Below are 21,860 nucleotides of genomic sequence, written 5' to 3'. Positions count from 1 at the left end.
AATACTCAAGGGAACCCTCGGTTTCCGCCCACTCTTGCTTTTATTTTGTACGTGCAAACAAAGTTTTTGGTGTGGTCACATGATTTTGGAGGTCAAACCAAAAAACCTCTCTTCCTTTATTCCACGTGAACCTTCTTGGACCTGCACGTTCTTGACATGATTGTTCATGATAGAGCCATAGTGGCAAAAAGTCTTTCCTTCTTCTGTCACAATCCATGCGGCTGTATAATTCTCCCCGAAGAGGAAAAAATGCGGTTACTATCTATTTGCGTCCCTTGCAATGTGGGTCTCTTCATGTCTCCATAAACCGAGGGTGGAAGGGCAAGTCTTGTGAACATGAGTTGCCCGTGGGCTTGAAATAATCACGAACCGTGAACATGGGGTTGACCGACTAGAAAGTTGACCCTGGGCGAACAGCACAGCCGAGATGAGGTAGTCGAATACACGGCCCCTGGAGGCTTCAAGGTCATCAAGGAGAAATGGAGCCGTGTGCTACGCAGGTCGGGGAGGGGTCAACCTGAGCCGAGAGATGCTCTTCTGCCGGTATTTTGGTCCGTAACCCTTTCAGGGTCAGCGGTTACTACAGTGGACAGTTTATCTGATAAACTTCTTTCATTTTGAATCACGTCAGGGCATCCACTGTGTGTTCACCCACGCAAAAGTGTAGGTACTGCTGGCATTGAAGACGTTCTTGTGCAGAAAAATGTGCGGTTGGGTCGGGTCGCTGTGCACGTGGAAGAGGCGAAAGTTGGCCTGTTCCAGCTCCTTGAGCAAGCTGAACCAATAGCGTACTACGGATGGGTTGTCCCCCGCCACCTCGAAACCCGCCCAGTGGAGGTGAACCTCCAAAAGCAGTTGACCGACCGAGTCCAGAACTCCTTCCAGGATTAGGTTCTCCAGAATCTTCCACTCGGCACTCTCCATGTCTGCTTTCAGTACGTCCACCTGAAAATAAGAACACAAGCAATTAATCCAGGAGTCAAGAGCATCACCGGGGGAAAAACATTTAACTGCAAAGGCTGTATTGATCGCCGAAAGATTTGAAAGTGTAAAGGTTCACTTAGCCATTGTGCTCGTTTTGGTCATTTGGGTGATGGATTGAGTCCCGAGGCAGATTTAACTGCGGGGGCTTGATAGCATCTTTTGGTCTGTGGGGAAATCATTGATCAGGATCTTTTTTTTCTTCCAAGGCTACTCATATGAGGTAAGTTGGGAGCACCCACTTCAGATCCATTCACTCATCGAAACGAGCTTTCAGCAGTCCGCCTGCTAAGCATCCATTTATCCAGTTTAAGGATTAGACTTCATCCATCTGGTCCATGAGCTGCTCAACCATTAGCCATCAACCATCGGTCTTTCGACATCAATCTATTCATCTGTACTGCAGTCAGAGATCCTACCAGCCTTCAGCTCACTATCCTTCACGCTTCTTCGGTTCATCTATTCAGTTTTAGGATCCGCCCCACAGCTGTTGTATCAGCGATCCATCCTTAAGTCACTCTTCGTCCTATCCGTCCATGTTTTCTTGCTTTCCTCCTACAGCCAGTCCCTCAACCTTCTGAGCAATCACTCGTCATGTCTCAACTGACATGATTCCTGGATATGTTTTCATGACCTGAATGCGATGTGATCCCCAAGGCCAATCCACTTGGTCAACTCATTCACTCCCAAAGACGTTTTTGAACGTCTTTTCAGACTTGATCCAGAATTGGCTGGTACTGCATGAGTTAAACAATGTCCGCCGTCTTAATTTCTCAATAGGCTTCAACTAAATGAGTCCACCGGTTTCAAATTGCACATTCTTAGACACGATCAAAAGCGGCCAGGTACAGTAACTGCTGATTGTGCCGACCCACCTGGACTCACTGTCATTAAAACGTGATGCCGCGTTGAAAGCGGAACAGGTTTAGGTCGACTGTGTAACGTGATGGCGTTTACCTGTCTGTGACCAAAGTCGTTGAGGATAGTGGCCAGTTTCTTGGTGTACTGCCGCTGGGCAATGACAGCAGGGTTGGGATCCCTCCAGTCGACGGATAGGCGGTGGAGCCACATTTCGCCGTAGTGCTGGTGCGGCTGCTTCAAACTGGGATCGAAACGGTGCACCTCGCACCCGGATCCCGCAAGGTACCGTTCCAGGTTACGGTCATTTGTCCCCAATCTGGAAACCAAACAGGACAGGTTAGTGATCAAAGTGATCCAGGTTCCCACTTTTATCCATTTCCTTGACTGCTACTTCATCTTATTCCCCCTTGTTACCGTCTCCACACTCTCCCCTGTGTCTAATTTGTGCTTTGACTGTGTTCTGTAATTGAACCGTCTTTCACAGGATTCATCTTTTACAGATGAGGCCCCAGATTGGATCCCGAGAGCGGGACTATGAATGATTCATGGAAAGAGAACTGGAGACGCCGCTCCGTGCGTTTTCACACTACTAAATATTTAATTGAGACTTTCTTGGTCATCGGTTGGGACATTACGGATGTGATCGACACCTCAGACAACTCGTGGAGCAGCGGCGCATGTCGTGGGTAACGGGGGACACGTAAAACATCCACTCTCGACAATTGTGATGAATTGTCGAGAGCTACTGCGAGAATTTGTCGCTCGAGATCGCCAAGTGCACCGATGAGCTTATAAAAGGTATGTTTTCTGTTTATTTTCCCTGAAGTTCCTCGTCTGTTTCCTTGCTGATTGCCTTTCCTTTAGCGCACGATGACATGCGGATTTCATGGATGTCCCCGGGTTTGGCTTTAACCTAAATATCCCTGTGCCAAGGAGCTTAAAAAGCCTGCCATCCGCATATGTAGTGCTCTAAAATGTTGCACGAAACTTAGCTCATTGAAATAATTCAGTGCAATTTCTCTTCATTGTAATTTGAGAATAGATTACAGTGGTACCTGTACTTAAGTAATTAATTGGTTCTGGAAGAAATTTTTGAACTAGAAAATTTTGTAAGTTGAGACGCGTTTTCCATGTAAATGCTCTAATCCGTTCCATGCCGCTCCAAAATTCAGACATAAATGTTTCCTAAAGCATAAAAATGCATCAAAATATGTAACAGATACATGTTACATTTAGATTACTGCACAATAAATAGGAGTTGTGCATAATGTAAAGAACAAAGAATAGAGTAAAGAATAAGAAATTAAAATTTTAACTGCGTCCTCATCGTTTTTTGCCCTCTTTAGTTTATGTTCTCTCTCAGAAGTGGTTCTTGCCTGGTGTTTTGTAAAGAAACTGATCCAAGGACATTCGCTTTTGTCGGCTTTTACCAATCCTTCGAACATTTACAAGGCAGACATCAGCATAGTGAGCGATCTCCCGACTGGTGAACACTTTTTCTGGGTGATTCACATCTACGTAAAACTATCGGAATGCGTTTCGTAACTTGAATATTTCGTATGAAGTTCGTAAGTAGAGTAGTTTACTATGCAAGTATTTTTCACTTCACCACAAGTTCGACCGTCAGACATTTGCGGCCCCGGTGGTTTCATATTGTCAATCTGGAAATGGCATTACTTGTATCAAACTCACGCTCATGAATTTTCATTACACTGACAAAAACATGTTCCAACAGTGAGTGGCCCAAAGGTAACAACCACCGATCAAGCAAGAACAAGCGCAAGCTTTACGTAAGTCTGAGCGGCAACGCTTTCAACAATGTGCGCAACTCCAAGGTTGATATCTGACATCTGTTTTGAAGCCAGATTTGCTTTCGGTTGTAGACTTCAGCTGTCGCGAAAACAGAGCGCAACTTTCTCGAGAGTTGGACCCACATGGTGCCTGGGATGGATTTACAAGTATGAAAAAAGGTCAGATAGGGGACGGCGTTGGAAAGGATACTGTGTTTAAGAGAACAGAAACGTTTTACTGGACGAACGCTTACTTTGAGCTCTTATGCCTGACATGTTTGTCTAAGAATTTCAGCTCGGTTCAACGTCATTGAGTAAATGTAGGGAGAATGTCATTGCCAAGTTTGATTCCAGCACACCTGCTCAGCAATCTCCCATTGCTCACATTTATGGGCTCCCTATTCTCCAGGACCCCCCCACCCCCAAAAAAACCCTCGAGCACAGCAGGGTAGCGTCAAGCCCGAACCCACACAGTCATTGACTTAACGATCTTAAGAAGATCAACAGCCACAGAGTCCTGGTGGGATCTGATCCCAGTTGCTTGAGGGAGACGGAGGCAGATTGGAGGATTATCTTGACTCTAATTACGCCGCCACTCAACAAATGAAGAGTTGGATGCAGTGTGAGCGTGGCCAATTAGTTACTGACATGAAAACAAAAAGGAGGGGTGGGGGGTGAGCATGACGGAGCCTTGCATGAAAAGCAAATATGGGAGGAAAAATCCGAATGGACTGACATGAGAACAGCTGCGTTTGTAAGGCGTGATAGACTGTGACAGCGTGACATGCTGTACCTAACAGCTTGAGGCATAACTTGCACGGCATGTGCTGCCGTTCGTCGGCACCGTATGCGCGTATGACTCGCTGATCATTCACGCAGTGGATGTTTTCATCGTACCACTGCGTGGTGTAGGTGGGGTAACAGGTTGTTTTTCAGACGCCGTAGGGGTCGGTACAAAATCGTAAGATCGCAATGCATGGTTTTGTGTATCAATGTTCCTGTATCACATCAATAGTGCTATTGTAGAAATGTTGGTCTTGTCCTATTTGAAGAAAAAAAAACATTGTTGCTTTTGCCACTCTCGGATCATCTTTTATTTACCATTGCTATCATTTCAGTCTGATAATATGGTAGCAAATATTGATATTGTAATCCAGAATGAAATATCGATATTTTGGTTGCCTGCATTTCCTTCCTGTTGCTGAATTGTGCTTCTGTTGTCGTTAAAAAAAGAAATAATAATAGTAATAATAACAGTGACGTTCTTGTATCTCTCTCAACTTGGATAACCCAATTAGCTCGATACACGTTGCAAGTGCACTCACCCAAAAGAGTAGACCCTACATTGCTTGCGTTGCATCCTATGAGTCAGGCTGTACTTCGGGTCCAGACACACGGCCCATGCTCCATCTGGGCTCACACGGGGACTTGTGCAGGACACCTGGACACATTAACATTATTATATAATGTATGATATTATTTGGATTATATTTCCTTGGGGTTGTCTCTGTGATATTAACTCATTCAGTACCAGCCAATTCTAGACCAAGTCTGAAAAGACGTTTAAAAACGTCTTTGGGAGTCAGTGAGTTAAAATTGAACTGAAATCTTTGTATGTGATAAATATGCAAAGAACACAGAAATCAGGAACTTGGAAAATACGTTTTCACGGCACGGTCAGTCGTTCGGTAGATGAGTCGGTCGGTCCACTCACTTGTGGTCTTGTGATGTATTGAAGAAAGCGTTTTGCTTCATCCTCCAGAGAGTGGCTTTGTTTGGCCCAAGGCTGCAGCTTTATGTGCCACCGATGCACCTGCGCACATACAAGAGAGTAGATACAAACAGCAGATTATTAAGAAGAAAAAAAAATCCAGCACAAGGACAGCAAAGTGAGCATCTAAGTTTTAACTTACTTGTGCATGGCCACTGTGATAAAGTAGGACAAAATGTCTTCAGGGAAGCACGCTTGCTTATTTTATTATTTCACCTGCTTATACAGTGACTAAAGTTGATCTCCCGTTGCCACCACAGGTACATTTCTCGTGCCATGTAATTGACATTTACAAAGGAGACCAACGGGTCGGTAGACAACAGTCATCTTACTTCAAGGACTATTCAGTACGTGAATTCCAAGTACGACTTCCAGAGTTGGCCCTGAATAGAGACGCTTGGCTGCCAGTGTAGTCCATGCAGGTTGGAACATGACGACTGATCACAGGCCAGATATCTGGGACAATAGACTCACTGGGAGCTGATACACACACGAGCTGTGTGGCAGGATTTATTTGGGACAACGCAAACACGTATTCACTACCTTGATTTTGAGGCGCTCCCTTAAAAAAAAACAAAAAAAAACAGTGTAACCAATTCAGTTTCCATTGTTTCCAATCCAGACAAATCTTTTTTTCTTGTTGTTTTGTTTGTGTCTGTCCATTGCAACACATAAGCTCTGTGACAGAATTAGAGTGGAGTGGAGGTGTTCAGTCAAGCAGCAACAAGTCATCAACGCCTCTGACAGACGGGTAAGCCACGTTAATCACAAACGCAAGGAAACCGTCCCTCACCAGGGTCTCGGCTCGCTGAACTTAAGAACCGCTTTGAAACCACTCCATTTTAAACACAGGATGACTTCTGTGTGCTTTGGTTTTTTTTTTCCCCCTCACATCAGATGGAACCAGGCATGCCAGTGGATGTGTGTCTGTCGGCCACGGTGTGATTGGGAAGCTGCGCATGAATGTAACCCTCTCGGACAGGCCGGATTCAATGGGTCAACAAGCTTTGACTGCATCAAACAAAAGAAGACAGCCTGGCGATTTTGACTTGATATTACTTGTGCCGTGCCCTGTGATTTCCGTATTTTGTTTCACCATAAGGCGCACCTAAAATGGTTTAATCTTCTCGAACTCAAAAAGTGCGCTTTAAAATCCGATGCGCCTCATATATGGATCAATATTCTGATATCTTGGACGTCGTATTTTAAATGTTCTGTCAAGCGCTTTCTTACGGCTTCAGCGGTTGTGAAAGCGCTATATAAATAAAGCTGTATTGTGTTGTATTACCTTTAGTTTAGCTCCCTCTAGTGGAGGCATAACACAGCCGCAGCCACTACTGTAGCTTCCATTCCGTGCGCCTTATAATGCGGTGCGCCTTATATATGAAAACACGTTAAAATAGGTGGAAAATACGGTAACTTTTCTTCATGCGTGTCTGACCATTTATGAAAATTGTACTTGTTAATTGTACTTAAAACATTTACATCGCTGCCAGGAGGATTATCCCTTTACTTCTGCTTTCATCTCGATCAGCGTCGATTAGGACTGAGCGCCGCGCTCGTGTGATTTACAGTGCGACTAACTTCAAAGCCCGAGTGTGTGACAGGAGCCTGGGCAGCCACGTCATGCGTGAAGGATCCCTCTGGGACAAGACATGGACGGATGGCTGAACAAGAGATGAGCGGATTAAATAAGAGATGGGACAGCCTGTCAAAACAATGGGACCAGGTGAGAGAAAAAGACACAGATTGTGTGCGTGCGTGTGCGTGTGTGTACACAAATACGTATGCGGAATTCGACCAAATCGAGAAAAAGGTGTTCCTCAGTGAGAATTTATTTCAGTTATTCAACTCTGCGTTTTATTGCTCTAATTGGAACGATAATCAAGTCAGGTATAACTAATAATGCGCATCATCAGAAAAACAACTACGATAATGCGTCATCACTTGTCAAAGCTCTTTGATTGTTTTTACTTTTCACTGTGCCACAAAATATCCGCCGGCACCATCTCGTGGCTTCCTGATGCAAAGGAACCCTATGTTGAAGTGAGAAGAGGAGCTCCTATAAAGCCAAAACCTTGTCTAATGGAGAAGTAGTGCTTGGGTGCCATCTTGTTGCATTTATATGCTATTCTAAAGCTTTTATCATAGTTAAACTCTGTTTTTAACCTCATTTTATACGATGATGAGATGCATAAGTACAGTGCACTCCGCTTAATAGAACACCGGTTAATAGAGTAATCCGCTTAATAGAGCAAAAGGCTCTGGAACAGATTTGCCTAATGCAATTTCCTATAAAGATACTCCGCTTAGTAGAACAGGCCGTAAGCAATGAACATTGTAAACTAGTGGTTTTCGAAGTGTAGCTATCGCGATACTGTACCACTATCGCGAGAAAACGCGGTGGTTCTAGCCGTATACAGTAACAGGTAGCCCGCGTCACTCCACACATAGACACACGCACGTCACAATGGCTTCAACTTCATTCAAGAGACGAGGGCTATCACCTGCGGATAAGAAGGACATACTCAGACGATACGATGCATTGCCGGATTCTCAGAAGGTACGCCCGCGGATTCCAGGACTTCCCTCTTATCCAGCGCATTGAGAGGGAAGTCAACCGCAAAATTACGGACTCCTGTTTCCAGACAAAAGTAACGAAATTTTTCTCGTGATTTGAGATGTTTGACTGAAGTTGATTAAAGTTGTTGTTTGATTAAAGATATGGACGTCCACAGTCGAAATATCTCTTCTAACTCGTCAGCAGGGGCTTTTCTGCGTGCATAACTTGGTCGTCGACGTGTCTGAAGGTGTACCTAATAAAGTGTCTCCGGTTAATAGAAACCCCGCTTAGTAGAACAGAAGCGCTTCGGCCCAATGGTGTTCTATTAAGCGGAGTGCACTGTATTGGGTTTTTTTCAGTGACAAAATCATCTTTTAAAACCATTTCAAGGTGTTTTTTTAACACTGTGTCATCCATTCTCAGCTTACAGTATTCCATTCCCAGCTTACAGCCTTACTTAAAGATTTACCAGCTCGAACTGTGATTGAAGAGAAGGATTACGTTGATCCTTTTTAATAGAGCCAAATCATTTTTAGCGGCAATGGCTTGCTGAATAATTCCCGCTCGGAGTAGGAACTAAATTTCTGCATTGACAGGCCTCTGATTACATGCATAGTCTGCCCACGTGCTGCCAGTAAAAGCTGATCCAAGACCAGCGTGGGTGGTCTTGTAAATTGCACCATTGCCTGCTCATCGAGTGGGCATGAATCAGTGCAAACTGCCCCCCCCCACCCCTCCTGCGAAACCGGAGGACGAAAGAAAAAAACAAAACGGGAAGGAAAATAACTCTATTGTACTTTGTTTGATTCGCTCATGTTGACATGGGTGCTACTCTGCGGTGGGTGGGCAGCAGGAGGTTGTTGTTTAAATACGTTTCGGTGCACGCCTTCTTTGGACGCCATCTTGGATTCCGCGCCACAAGATGTCTCATTGAGAAGCAACAATAAGCATGCTGAGCGTCACATGGCCAAGATGGCTACAGCAGAAAACGGCTGCTTTATTCATGTCATAATTCCGTTGTGTTATGTATTTTTGCTTGTAAATAGTATTTTGGTATTTTTGTAAACATAATCTCGATTTATATTTGTCGTGAATTGGTCATCTTGTCCTTTTGTGACAAGCTATTTCGGTTTACCTTCTCCGCTTTTTGTTTCCGATTTTATCCTGGTTATTGTTCCAGCGTCATCATTTGTATTTTTTTCCCCTCAAATATGTCTATCAGAGTCTACGTTTACAGAGTCCGATTCTGTCTGGGAACTTTCTGTACATCCTGACAACTAGTATAGGAATAAACCTTTCAGTCACAGAGAATGCGCTAAAATGTCCTCACGATGTTGAAACCGTGCGTCCCTCATGGCTGTGTCCTAAGCCCGCATTTGTTGATGAGTGAGGTCCTCAAACATTGATGGCAAAGAGAGTAGAACTGGTACAATACCGTTTTTGTAGGTACGAATGTGTCAATGATGTGAGCACAGAAAATGGAAGCCATGGCTTTCATTTCAAAGGTCAATGCACCCATTCAAGCGAGGAGGGGTGGGGGGTGCTGGTGGGTTTTAGGGAATTTGGTGGAATGTTTCCAGACGAGATGTATGAGGGGGAGAACTGTGCCCCGGCACTCTCTCGGGAACGTTCCACTCCACACTGATTTTTTTTTGTCTTTGGGGGGGGGGGCAACAGAGCACCTTTTGTTCAGCCGGGAGGCAAAGTGAGCTGCTTGTGGTTCTCGTTTGGTGATGGAGGCCTGTGGCATCAACTTAAATCGCAAAATGATTGCTTGATTGGCGATTAGCATTTCTTTCCAAATATAGTCACGGAATCTCGACGCGTTTGTTTACTTTGGTACGCTGTTGGACTCTTCTGCGTGTTTACCTCGGTGTTCCGCAGGCACGCATAGGAGGGACTTTCGGTTCTTGAGCACCCCGTGTTTAACACGTGGCGTCCGTTTTTTGGAAGTTGTGTAAGCGGCTTTTCGAGCAGCACCAAGCTGATTCTTTTTTTCTTGAATGTGTGACCCGGATGGCATTTCTCCTTCCAGGCTGCGAATGTGCCCCCCGCCCTCCACCCTTCCCACTCCTGCCGCTGGAGGTGAAAGGTGGCTGAGAATTGAGAGCAGTCACACCTTTCGGATTAGACAGACGAGTTCCCTTTGTCGTCTCCGGAACGTGACCCAGGTCAGCGGCTTTTCCCTTTTTTCTAAAATTCCGCAGGGGGTCCTAAAACTGACTGGTGGTTTTTGCTGCTGACTGCTCACTAGGTGTTGTTCACCAAATAGCAGAACCCCCCCCCAAAAAAAATTCTGATTGGTTAAAGGAAATCACATTTGCTCAAAGTCTCTTGCTGGCTCTTCCACGTTGCAATAATGAGGCGCTATAAAGGAAGTTTGCCGGCCTGACGCTCCTGTCCTCACACTGAATGTCAAGTCCATCTTTGATGTAGTATTTGATATGAATAGATTCCCCCCCCCCCCACTCCATCGCTCTATCTGTGACATGTATGCACTCGTAGCCGACAACGAGGCACTCTAAACCCGCCAAGCCAGTGTAATATCCAAAGCGAAAATGCAGTTTTTAGTGTGACAGAGCTAATAAGCTAACCGCACATCACCGCTGTGCCAAAGAACTACTGTCGAGAACAAAGTTAAATCAATATTTACAGAAGTATCTGCGCTGACGCTTTCAGGAGTACTTTTGCCACCTCTGTTGTTGGATTAACAGCAAAACAAATACTCGAAACCTCTCAGCTGATGATCGTTGAATGAACGGTAGCATCCTCGCTCTGTAGCAAGAAAAATGATTAAAAACAAAGCAACGGATGAAGCCACAGACTTTTAAGGAGCTTGGAAAAGGCTCCCTAATTATTCCGTCTTTCATCAACTTGTCTAAAAAAAAAAAAAAAATCTGCATGCTTTTATTCTGTCAGCTACACGCATCTTTATACAAGTGGGACAAGGCCGTGGTTGCAAAAGAAGAAAAGACAACATGACAGAGGGAAAAAAAGTGATGCCAGAGCCTTCAGGGAGGAAAAGAAGTGTTGGGAGAAGAGTGTTCAACCGAAGCCGAATGTGACAGAAAATGTCAGCGGGTCTCCTCCGGGGGCATCGTTGGTGACACGTTTTAGTAGGGACAACGTAGGCCCTAATGCAATATTAATGCCCAACTCGCAGCCTCATCCAGGCCCTGATTTACATTTCAAGACTGGATTGTCTTCTTCCTCTTCTGTTATGAAAAAAAAGCAGCATCTTATTTTGCCGCAATTTGAAACAGTTGCCAAGTGTCTTAATAACCCGTCTGAGAGTTGTGCCCCTCCAGCTCATGCAGCACAAATGACAGTTTACATCAGGGGTCAAGACTTTTTAATTTTTTTTTAATTCAACAGGTTGCAGGACACGCTTTGTCCTCACTTATAAGACAATTCAGCTAATTAGTAAAACAAGTAGGTGGCACTAATAGAATGACCGTGTCATACTTTCTTTTTTCCCCACAAGTACCTTCCGACAACGTGCAGCTCTGCTTACCTTTTGGTTTTGCCATGATGGCAAGGGCATCGCATCTGTGGGGGATGGAAGCGTTTATGCATGACAATGTTTCATAGTAATCACTTGAAAGTGACCCTGGATCTTCACCCAGGCTAGCCAATCTTTTCATCATGGGATTCTTTTTTAAAAAATATGTTTTCGTCATTAGTTTTACTTTCATTTATTTTTCAAATTGCATATATTCATTTTTTTAATTGTTAAAGTTTTACATTTGTTTTTTTCAGTTTTTTTTAATGTAATTATATTTTTAAACCCATGACTCACAACTTTTGTGAATCAGCATGTTTATTTACTCCACATCATATAAACTTGGTCCCTGGATCTTCACCTAGGTTAGCCTATCTTGTCATCATAGGATTCTTTTTTTAAATGTTTTGGTCATTACTTTTAGTTTATTTTTCAAATTGCATATATTCGTTTTTTTTAATTCTAAAAATTTTACATTTAAATTTTTTTCTGAAATTTTTTTAATGTAATTATATTTGTAAAACCACGACTCGCAAATTTTGTGAATCAGCATGTTTATTTACTCCACATCATGTAAACTTGGTCATCTATCCATGCCAGTAACGTATCATGACAGGCGCAGCAGGCAAATGTTTACTTCAGTCTCTGCGGGGAAACAAGGAAAGATAACCCACAACATTCCGGAGCCACCAACCTTTCTCTGTCGATTCCTGAACGAGTCTTCATCCCTCCCCTTCATTCGGCCTTCTCTCTTCTCAAGTCTGTTCTCCGTTTCTGGGTCCCACCCGGTCCGGATGGGCCACCCCACCGGCAGGGGCGCAGGTGCAAGGGGCCGTGCCACCTCCAGGTAAACATGGACGCTCACGCACACGCACGTGAGCGCCAAGGCCAAACGCAGCAGCAGGCCCATGTCCAATCGTTGGTCAAGACCAGCAGCCGACGGCTGCTAGGCCATTGTCCTTCTTTCTTCTGGCAAATAGACTCCGAAACGTCCGACACACTCCCTCAAGCATGTGAGGAGGAGTGCACACCGCTTTGGAATACTCGGGGAACTCCCTCCAAATACTCCCAACTTCCCTAAGACACACACGCCCCTTTTATTTGCTTTTTTTTTTTCTTTTTTAAGACTCCTCCTCTTGCTTAATGTCTGAAAGCATGTACCCATGCATGCAAACACTCTCACGCACGCACACTCCTCCCCGCTGAATCTCAGGTTACTGTGTAACTTTAGCTAAGGGCTGTTAATGCGCTCACAATGTCCCTTTTTCCAACATTTGTACACAAGTTAACACCTGTTGAATTTTTCACCTTGAGGGGTTATAAATTGTATTAATCCATTAAAAAAAAAATTACATCTGACAATGTGGCGCGTGAGATTGCTTGGATGAGAATAGATTGAAATGTTGAATTTAAATCAAGCGAGGCTGGCTATTTATTTTAGTTAGATTTTTAAAAAAAATTATTTGGTGTCTTGTTTCATTTTTTTAGACGTTATTTGCATTCAGTTTTATTTTGTTTTCGATTATTATTGAGTCTTATTTTCATGCATTTAGTTGTATTTATTGGAATGTGTTCTTTTTCTGTATATATTTTGTGTATACAATTTATTCATTCATTCATCTTCCGAGCCGCTTGATCCTCACTAGGGTCGCGGGGGTGCTGGAGCCTATCCCAGCTGTCTTCGGGCAGTAGGCGGGGGACACCCTGAATCGGTTGCCAGCCAATCGCAGGGCACACAGAAACGAACAACCATTCGCACTCACACTCACACCTAGGGACAATTTAGAGTGTTCAATCAGCCTGCCACGCATGTTTTTGGAATGTGGGAGGAAACCGGAGCACCCGGAGAAAACCCACGCAGGCCCGGGGAGAACATGCAAACTCCACACAGAGAGGCCGGAGCTGGAATCGAACCCGGTACCTCTGCACCGTGAAGCCGACGTGCTAACCACTGGCCTACCGGGCCGCCGTATACAATTTATTATTTAATTATTCATATATTGCTTATTTTTTTATGTATTGTTTTATGTGTTCCTAAATTGTATTGTTTCACTTTGTTTTGTGTTATTTTAGTGTTGATTTTGTTACTGTACATCACCTTTCATCATAATATTTTAGGATTCAACGCAGCCTGGATGTCAAGATTCAGCTATGCCCCCCCCCTCAAAAAATGGAGCAACGTATACTACCATCTAGTGGCAAGAGTTGAACACTACCACAATTAACTTCCTGTGGATGGATTACAACTTCCGGTACACTGTACTTTCGGCTGATTGAATTACTTCATACACGAAAAAATATACTGTATATATAACGTTATCTTTTTTAAATAAACCACCACATGTCGATGTTTGGATGGCAACAAAAATATTCTCACAGCTATTTTTATGTACTTTTCCTGGTAGACGGATATGGCCGACATTACAATACACGAACTCCTCTCCTCTCCCAAAATGAGGCAAAGGCGGAAAGGGTTTTATAACTGCTCCTGTCCATTCCCTCCGCTTGTTTTCGTCCGCTGTCACAAGATTGAGATGAGGCTCACCGATGACCGTTGACCTCCTTCCCTCAGTCGGTGTTTCAAAGAGGGCCAGCGCGAGACCAGAAACAGCAAATATCATGCGCATGTCAACAGTTGACTGAACTCACGAGAACTTCATATCAAATGAAAAGTTCATCATGTGCGTACTACGGTTGTGAAGCGACGGGAAACTCAGCAGTGTAATTGAAACCAAGAAAACCATGTTTTGTTTTTTTTATTGGTTCACTGGATTTTAAAAAATTGCACCTGTTTCAAGTAACCTACAGACCCCCACCACATTAGATGGCGATTGCCGGGACAATGCATAGGAGCTGACGCGGGAGGCGGCTCTGATGTCAAATGCAAACACGGCGAATGTGGCGTTCCGGCTGCATCCAATCACAACCGTCACACTGGTGAGTCAAGCCAGCTGAAACTGTGCGCCACACCATCAATCATTAATCGGGTGTTCCGAGTGGTCGCCTTGTGCAAGAACAGTGGTCATTTCATTAGGTACCGACAGCTGCTGCTCAGATTTGGAAGTGTTGATTGGAGGTCGGGTGCTCATTTATTTCATTGGACGTCTTGTATTGATTTGTTGAAATGAAAGTCACAGCTATGGCGTCTACGAAAGGCCATTATTTGAGGAAATATTGACTTTGAAGATCCAGCTTTTGGTCACACTTTTTCTGTGTAACCGGAGAAAGCTTACATAAAACAACAGCTGAGTTAAAATCATCCGTTTATGGTAGGTGAGGCATTTAATTGTTCAAATGGACGCCAGTGCACAAGACGTTTGAAGCACAGCCACAATTTTATATGGGCCAGTCCAATGCAACTTTAAATGTGCATCGCCAGCCAAGAGGGGAAATGTATCGAGGAGCATTACAATTAATCAGCTAAGAATAAAGAGAGCCTGCTTATTTTGCCCCATCAAAAAAAAACAAAATCTTTCACTCGATCATAATGTTTTTTTTTTTTTTAAGGTACGTGTTAAATAATGTAATCATGAATATCCCTGTGCTCAACACCCATATTGCATCTCGGATGTTTTTCTACTACCTGTAGTGTGCATGCAGCCGTATTGAGGAAACAAAAAAAACATTCATTTCCTTGAGGTGAAGCTTTTTTTTTTTTTTTTTTAAGAGGGGGGTTGGGTGAGATTGGAATTTCGGGGGGAGATGTTTTATAACTGCACTTTTGAACCTAATTTGCTCTTAGAGATGCATGGGGGGCTTATAAGGCATCTTGGTGTGTGCGTGTGTGTGTGCGTGTGTGTGTGTGTGTGTGTGTGTGTGTGAGTGAGATGCACCCTCCTCCCACCCACTCACCCTCGTCCCAAGTCAAAGTGGACACGCACACGTACACACGCAAAGAGCAAACTCTCCAAAATGACGGTGGAGAGGATATTTGATGAGCTCGGACATTTTAAAAGGTATGCAAGCTTTTTTTTTTTTATTGGTCATTTTCATTTGAAACGGTGGCCATTGGTGTCTTCTAATTGGATTGACTGACCACTTATTTTAATTTATTTTACAACTGCACAGATTAGTGTGATCCAGTGCAATGTCAAATTAATCTTTTGCATGGGTCAAAATATTAGGAACACCTCAGTGTGCCGGGGGGTTTGGGGGGTGGTGTATCAAATGAATTGAGCAAATGGAAAATGGATCTTTACCGTGCATGGGCTTGTTTGGCTTCTTTTGCAAAGAGTACAAAGACATTTTGCTCCGCGACCTTGTTGCTGAACTTTGTTAACTTCCAATAGCCGCATTTCTGTGGGTACATCTCAACCACCTGTTCGGTGGCTCTATGAAAAAAAATTAAAATGTGCACACCCCTCTTCAAATGCCATCATTTTTGTGATTCGATATCTTACGTCCAACCCAAGTGTGAAAGGAGCTTTTGTTCTTTGCCTTTCAGGTTTCAGGCATGCATATACTTTGCGGCCGCCTTTCAGGCAACGGCCTGCGGGATCCACTACCTGGCTTCCGTCTTCCTGGTGGAGACGCCGAATTTTGTCTGCGGCGTTCCCACCAACGTCACGGACGTTTTATTTGGCAACATGAGCGGGTCCAGTCTGAACGACTTCCTGCCCGTCTTCAAAGCAGATACGGGACCTTTGGTGGTCAGGACCTCCGGCGGGGATCAGTGGGAACTTAGCCGATGCCAGCGGGCCTTGCGGCTCCATCCCAAAGATTTTACATATGCCTTTGGCGGCAATAAATCGGTGGAATCGTGCGACGGGGGTTTTGTTTATGATCACAGTGAAGTGTATCAGAGCATTGTGACGGACTGGGACCTGGTGTGCAACCAAGCTTGGCTGGCCAAGCTGTGCCAGCCCACCTTCATGTTGGGGGTGCTGATCGGGGCGCTTGTGTTTGGGGATATCGCTGACAGGTAAGCAGAAAGGAGCTCTCTACAATGAAAAGAACTCCTCTACAATGAAAACACGTTTACAGCAAGACATTTTTCACAACAGGGGGCTTTTCACTGTAGCAAATTTTTTATCTCAGAAACACACACAAAACGAATGTTGTACTCTTTATTTTTATTCCAATACAAAGTGCATAAATATGAGCATACACTTATTTATATCTAACACTTCATATAGCCCATGTAGGTTTCGTTGTAGAGGAGTTTGAGTGTACACATATTCCTAATTCTCAACTAGAACCATAAGACCCCATCCTGAATTCTAACTCCAGAGCCTTAATCTCCAAACTTTTACCCAAGTGAATGTTTTATTTCCGCCCCCCTCCTCCTCAGAGTGGGTCGAGTGAAGATCCTGATGTTCACCAGCCTCTGTCAATTTGGACTCGGGGTGTGTGTGGCCTTCTCCGCTAACTACTACTACTTTGTGGTTTTCCGCTTCCTCCTGGCCATGGTGAGTTCATTCGTGTCTTTGTGTGCGTGCGGGTCCAGTTGAGTTGAACCGGAAAGGTCGGTCGCCCTTTGCGAAAAGTGTCTCGCGGCCCCCCCTCCGCCACTCAGCTGTTGTTTTTCACATGGAATAGTGTTGCAGTGTAGGAACACACGCGCGTAATGCCATACTACTCCCCGCCCCTTCTCTTGAAGGCGTGTTTTTTTTTTCTTCTTTTAAGCCGGATGGCCGAAAATGCCATTGACATTTTATACAACCGATTTTTATTCCACATTGAGAAGTTTGTAAACACGATATTTGCTCATTCTGACCCTTGAAGTTGAAGAACAACCGTTGCCCTCATGAACCTCATGCGGGCAAACGATTTAGTACCATTTGATTGGGAGGGGTGGAGGGGGGGTCATACATTCCAGACCCACATTGCAGCTCGTCTTCAATGCAATAGATAGGGCCAAGGTGGGGTGCAGCTTCCGTGCAATTGAAATTTGGGGATCCGGAACCGTGAATAAGAACGGGATTTCCTTACCCGGCCTGAGCCATATTGTACTCGTCTTCTTCTGCTATCAGGCATCCAGCGGCTATCTGGTGGTGGTGTTCGTGTACGTGACCGAATTCACCGGCATCAAGGTCCGCACGTGGACCTCCATGCACGTGCACGCCGCCTTCGCTGTGGGCATCATGGTGGTGGCTCTGACGGGCTACCTGGTGCGCGTGTGGTGGATCTACCAGATCATCCTGTCGCTGTGCACCTCGCCCTTCTTGCTCTTCTGCTGGAAGCTCCCCGAGACGCCGTTCTATCTCATCGCCAAGGAGAGGTACAAGGAGGCGCAGAGCCTGCTGGACACCATGGCCCGCGTCAACGGTTTGGAAAACCGGCTGAGGGTGGAGGAGCTCCTGGAGCCGGAGGAGCAGAACGGCAGAGCGCTGCTGGAGAAGGTGGAGGAGGTGGAGGAGACGGGACGCTCTCGCGAGAAGAAGCTGTCCATCCTGGATTTGTTCGGCAGCTGGAGGATGGCGGCCCGCACGGGAACCGTGTGGGCCATCTGGTTCATCGGCAGCCTGGGCTACTACGTCTTCTCGCTGGGATCCGTCAACCTGGGAGGGAACCAGTATCTCAACCTCTTCCTCGTCGGTAAGGTGGCCTGCAAATTTTTTTTCAGAATAGACACGATGTCGTTCTTTGGAGTGTTTCCCGAGATGTGTGTGAGAAAAACCTTACGGGAGACTACCAAACAACAAGGAGAATCGGACAGCAAATCGGAGGGCTTCACTTTGTCCACATATTAGCGGGTTAGAGACTTTTTGCTTGGAAAATTGTATTTTTTTTAAATTTTTGCCAATTTGTTAAAAGCCAAAAAAAAAATCAGGAAAATGTACACTTGGTGTATATGCTTTTTGGGGGCGTCCATTGGAACATAACGAAAATGGATTCACATTTTTCTGACAAATAAAAAAAAAAAAAAGTAAATTAACTAAATATGACAACATAATGTTTTAGAATAAACCATCATATCTGAATTCAAGAATTTGTATCATTTAACATTGATGTAAAAATAATTATATTTTAAAAGTATTTTTTTTACATTCTTATTATGTATTAACGTATACATTAAATGTGTGACGATGGACAGGTGTATGTAACAATATAAATACATATTTTTAAGACACTCTTTTTTCCTTTCAAACTAATGATTGATATTAATGTTAATTAAAAAACACCGTGGAATATCTTAACATATGAAAATACAACTTTAAAAATTTGGTTAATATTATGTAAATCTGATACCGAACATGAGGAATCGTAAGCGTAAAACCAATTAAGATAAAGTAATTATTTTTACATAAATAATAAAAAGAAGCCATTATTATATTTTTATCTCCGATTACAATTCCGTACTATGCCTGCTATGTTATCAAAGATAACTGATTCAATTGCAATGGGTCACATGAATTTGAGCTTCCCATTCGCCTTTAAGTCACTGACCATCTGAAAACACACACACACACACACACACACAATCAAGTGTTTTAAATGGCATCCAGTTATTCGTGGCTTTCCGGGTAGTGTGCGCCGCGGTGTGTTTCTCTGTGCTGACTCAGGAAGTGCTGACTCAGTGCTCTTGCTGTGATTGGCTGCCTACAGGTGCCGTGGAGCTTCCCTCCTATGTGGTGGGCTGCTTTGCCATGGACCGCATTGGACGCAAGAAGACATGTGCCCCGGCCTTGCTGCTGGCGGGGCTTGCGTGCATGCTTATCATACTGGTCCCTGCTGTATGTACCAACTGTGTGTGTGTTATTTGATACAGTCAGGTCGTGGCAAACAGAAGTTAACCTTGGAAAACAGAGCCTCACACGTCAAAAGCCAACCCACTAACGGCTGAGTTTCCATGGCAACAGCCCGACTTACCAGTCGTGTCGCTGGTACTGCAATACAATCCGCCTTCCTGGCTGTGTGGCATTCGACAGAAAGAAATAAAAGATGCGGGTTTAAAAATAAATCATCTCAGCATGAGGATCAACCCTCCCTGAGTGTATTTTTAGAGGACGTCCCCGGGACCCAGGTGTCACTGTCCGTTTCTGAGGTGCCCCTTGACCTACTTGCAGCCTCTCCGGCTTCCATTCAAAGACATTAAATGACAGTACAGCGGTGCCTTGAGATACCGGTCAGCCGACTTGTGTTTTTCCAGATTATAAGCAGTCTTTTGAATGATTTTTTTGGGGGGTTTAATATGAAATAAAGAGAATTACACGTGTATCTAAAACAACCACATAGCTTTGCTTTAAAGACTGCTAGCTCGATGCTAGCAATTAATGGTGTGCTATCGCTCAAAGTAACATATGTAGAAAGACAATATAACAATACTCACAGGCATGTATTCTTTATCCTCTGCAAAGAACGACTAGCATTACTACGACTTACAGAGGAGAGTTCATGCTCGTGAAAGATTTGTGTTTTTATTATACTGCCCCCTGGTGGCCAAGATGGACACACTAGAAGGAGTAGTGCAAAGTTCATTGAATTTAGGGCACACATTCTAAACAAAAAAAAATATGAATGTAAACAACAACCATTTTTCTATCGGTATTTAAAAAAAAAGTACTAAAAGATTTTCCACAAAAAATCAATCCCCATTTTCTTTGAGCAATGACTTCAGGGGACTACAGTGATAAAAAATGAAAGGAAAGCTTGGGTGCATGTTTCAAGGCATCATTTGTTTGTGTGCTCCTTTTGTAGGACATCGAGGCCCTGGCCATCGCTCTCAGCATGATCGGAAAGTTCGCCATCGCCATCGCTTTCGGTCTCATCTATCTGTACACTTGTGAGCTTTACCCCACTATCATCAGGTAAACGCTACGGTCACGCCAAGACTGCGTTCTATCCTCGACCTTTACTTTTACTGTAGTGTAGGAGTTGAATCCCGACTTTTACTGAAGTTTTTTAAAATTTTTAATTTTAAGACGAGGCGGCCCGGTAGTCCAGTGGTTAGCACGTCGGCTTCACAGTGCAGAGGTACCGGGTTCGATTCCAGCTCCGGCCTCCCTGTGTGGAGTTTGCATGTTCTCCCCGGGCCTGCGTGGGTTTTCTCCGGGTGCTCCGGTTTCCTCCCACATTCCAAAAATATGCATGACAGGCTGATTGAACACTCTAAATTGTCCCTAGGTGTGAGTGTGAGCGTGGATGGTTGTTCGTCTCTGTGTGCCCTGCGATTGGCTGGCAACCGATTCAGGGTGTCCCCCGCCTACTGCCCGGAGACAGCTGGGATAGGCTCCAGCACCCCCCGCGACCCTAGTGAGGATCAAGCGGTACGGAAGATGAATGAATGAATTTTAAGACGAGTATCTGCACATCTATTTAAGTATTTTCCCACCTTTATGAACTGCTTTTTTTTCTTTCTTCTTGGTTTGTAGGTCTCTGGCAGTGGGTAGCGGCAGCATGATGTGTCGCGTAGGTAGTGTGGTGGCGCCGTTTTGCGTGTACCTGGCCGACGTCTGGATCTACCTGCCTCAGGTTTCTGCTCACAATATTGGGCATTTATCGTGATTTTTATACTCCAGCAATATTTCTGATTTGATTCTCGTACCATTTTTGTTGGAATATTATGACTTGATCACCAACCCGTTTTTTTTTTTTTTTGGTTCATTTCAGATTTGAACTCTATTCTTGTCTTGAGTACCTCATAAATGTAACGCTTGATTGTCATATTTTGGGTTTTTCTTTTTAAAACACCCTTGTGGTCTTTTCCAAATGTGTTGTCAGCTCATCGTGGGTATCCTGGCCTTCATCATCGGCATCCTGACGTTGATGCTGCCTGAGACGCTGGGCAAGCCCCTAACGTCCACCTTGAAGGAGGCCGAGGCTCTGGGACGAAGCGACAAGAAGAAGGATGCGGCATGCGGGCTGGAGATGAACCAGCACGCGTGAGCAAAAACAAGAAAAACTGAAAATTTGAATCAGAGATGTATTGTCCTATAAGTATTTTTGACACCGCTTTAAAAAAAAGTCTTTACTTTCTTTTTCAGGCGCATCGCTTTTGATTAATATTTTCATTTTTTGTTTGGTTTTAATTTGGACCTATCAAAGCTCATGCAATGCGGATTTTACCGTGAATTGTAATTGATAGCTATGACGCTTCAACCTAATCCTTCTTTCATAGATTTGACTCAATATATTACTAAAAAAACATTTTTGAAAGTCATTGTTGTTATGAAAACCTGTTGTTCTCAGGAAAAAAAAATATTCTGCAAAACAGGGAGGAATTTTAGACAACACAAAGCCCTGCCTAATAAAAAAAAAAGTAGTGCTTTGCTCCCACCTTGTGGCGGCTATAGACCAGTACAAGCTATAGTCTTAAGCGCTTGTGCCAATAATCGTAAATATATAATTAGGAAATTAATGAATGAATGATTACAAATGAATAACGGCTGTCTATGGCCTCCCCACCTCGTTTCTTTAAAGTAGCAAACTCTTTAAAATTCTACTGTAATT

At 44.1% G+C, this 21,860-nt stretch overlaps 2 protein-coding genes and 1 long non-coding RNA gene across 4 annotated transcripts; 2 read left to right on the top strand and 1 right to left on the bottom strand.

The window, feature by feature from the left end:
* Positions 1 to 21: 21 nt before the first annotated feature.
* On the bottom strand, positions 22 to 12,774 carry mettl24 (methyltransferase like 24). The gene is made up of 5 exons (XM_052053223.1): positions 12,163 to 12,774; positions 5,347 to 5,445; positions 4,958 to 5,073; positions 1,939 to 2,158; positions 22 to 945 (listed from the first exon to the last, which is right to left on the bottom strand). The coding sequence occupies exons 1-5, from the start codon at positions 12,376 to 12,378 to the stop codon at positions 628 to 630; spliced, it is 969 nt and encodes a 322-aa protein (XP_051909183.1). The 5' UTR covers positions 12,379 to 12,774; the 3' UTR covers positions 22 to 627.
* Positions 2,151 to 4,962, top strand: LOC127592464 (uncharacterized). The gene is made up of 3 exons (XR_007960135.1): positions 2,151 to 2,640; positions 3,578 to 3,632; positions 3,726 to 4,962. It is a non-coding gene; the product is annotated as an uncharacterized LOC127592464 (long non-coding RNA).
* slc22a16 (solute carrier family 22 member 16) lies at positions 10,020 to 21,463 on the top strand. Of its 2 annotated transcripts, XM_052053217.1 has the most exons (9): positions 10,020 to 10,137; positions 14,293 to 14,405; positions 15,913 to 16,389; positions 16,759 to 16,876; positions 17,441 to 18,005; positions 19,017 to 19,144; positions 20,109 to 20,218; positions 20,783 to 20,882; positions 21,132 to 21,463. In XM_052053217.1, the coding sequence occupies exons 2-9, from the start codon at positions 14,350 to 14,352 to the stop codon at positions 21,294 to 21,296; spliced, it is 1,719 nt and encodes a 572-aa protein (XP_051909177.1). In that variant the 5' UTR covers positions 10,020 to 10,137; positions 14,293 to 14,349; the 3' UTR covers positions 21,297 to 21,463. The 2 variants fall into 2 exon arrangements, with proteins under 2 accessions (XP_051909177.1, XP_051909178.1); XM_052053218.1 differs by lacking the exons at positions 10,020 to 10,137; positions 14,293 to 14,405 and adding an exon at positions 15,253 to 15,424.
* The last annotated feature ends 397 nt before the right edge of the window (positions 21,464 to 21,860 follow it).

The sequence above is a fragment of the Hippocampus zosterae genome, chromosome 19 (genome assembly GCF_025434085.1).
Source record: "Hippocampus zosterae strain Florida chromosome 19, ASM2543408v3, whole genome shotgun sequence".
NCBI classification, from domain to species: domain Eukaryota; kingdom Metazoa; phylum Chordata; class Actinopteri; order Syngnathiformes; family Syngnathidae; genus Hippocampus; species Hippocampus zosterae.
Note: the sequence above shows the minus strand (reverse complement) of the source record. Positions and strands in the feature narration are given on the sequence as shown.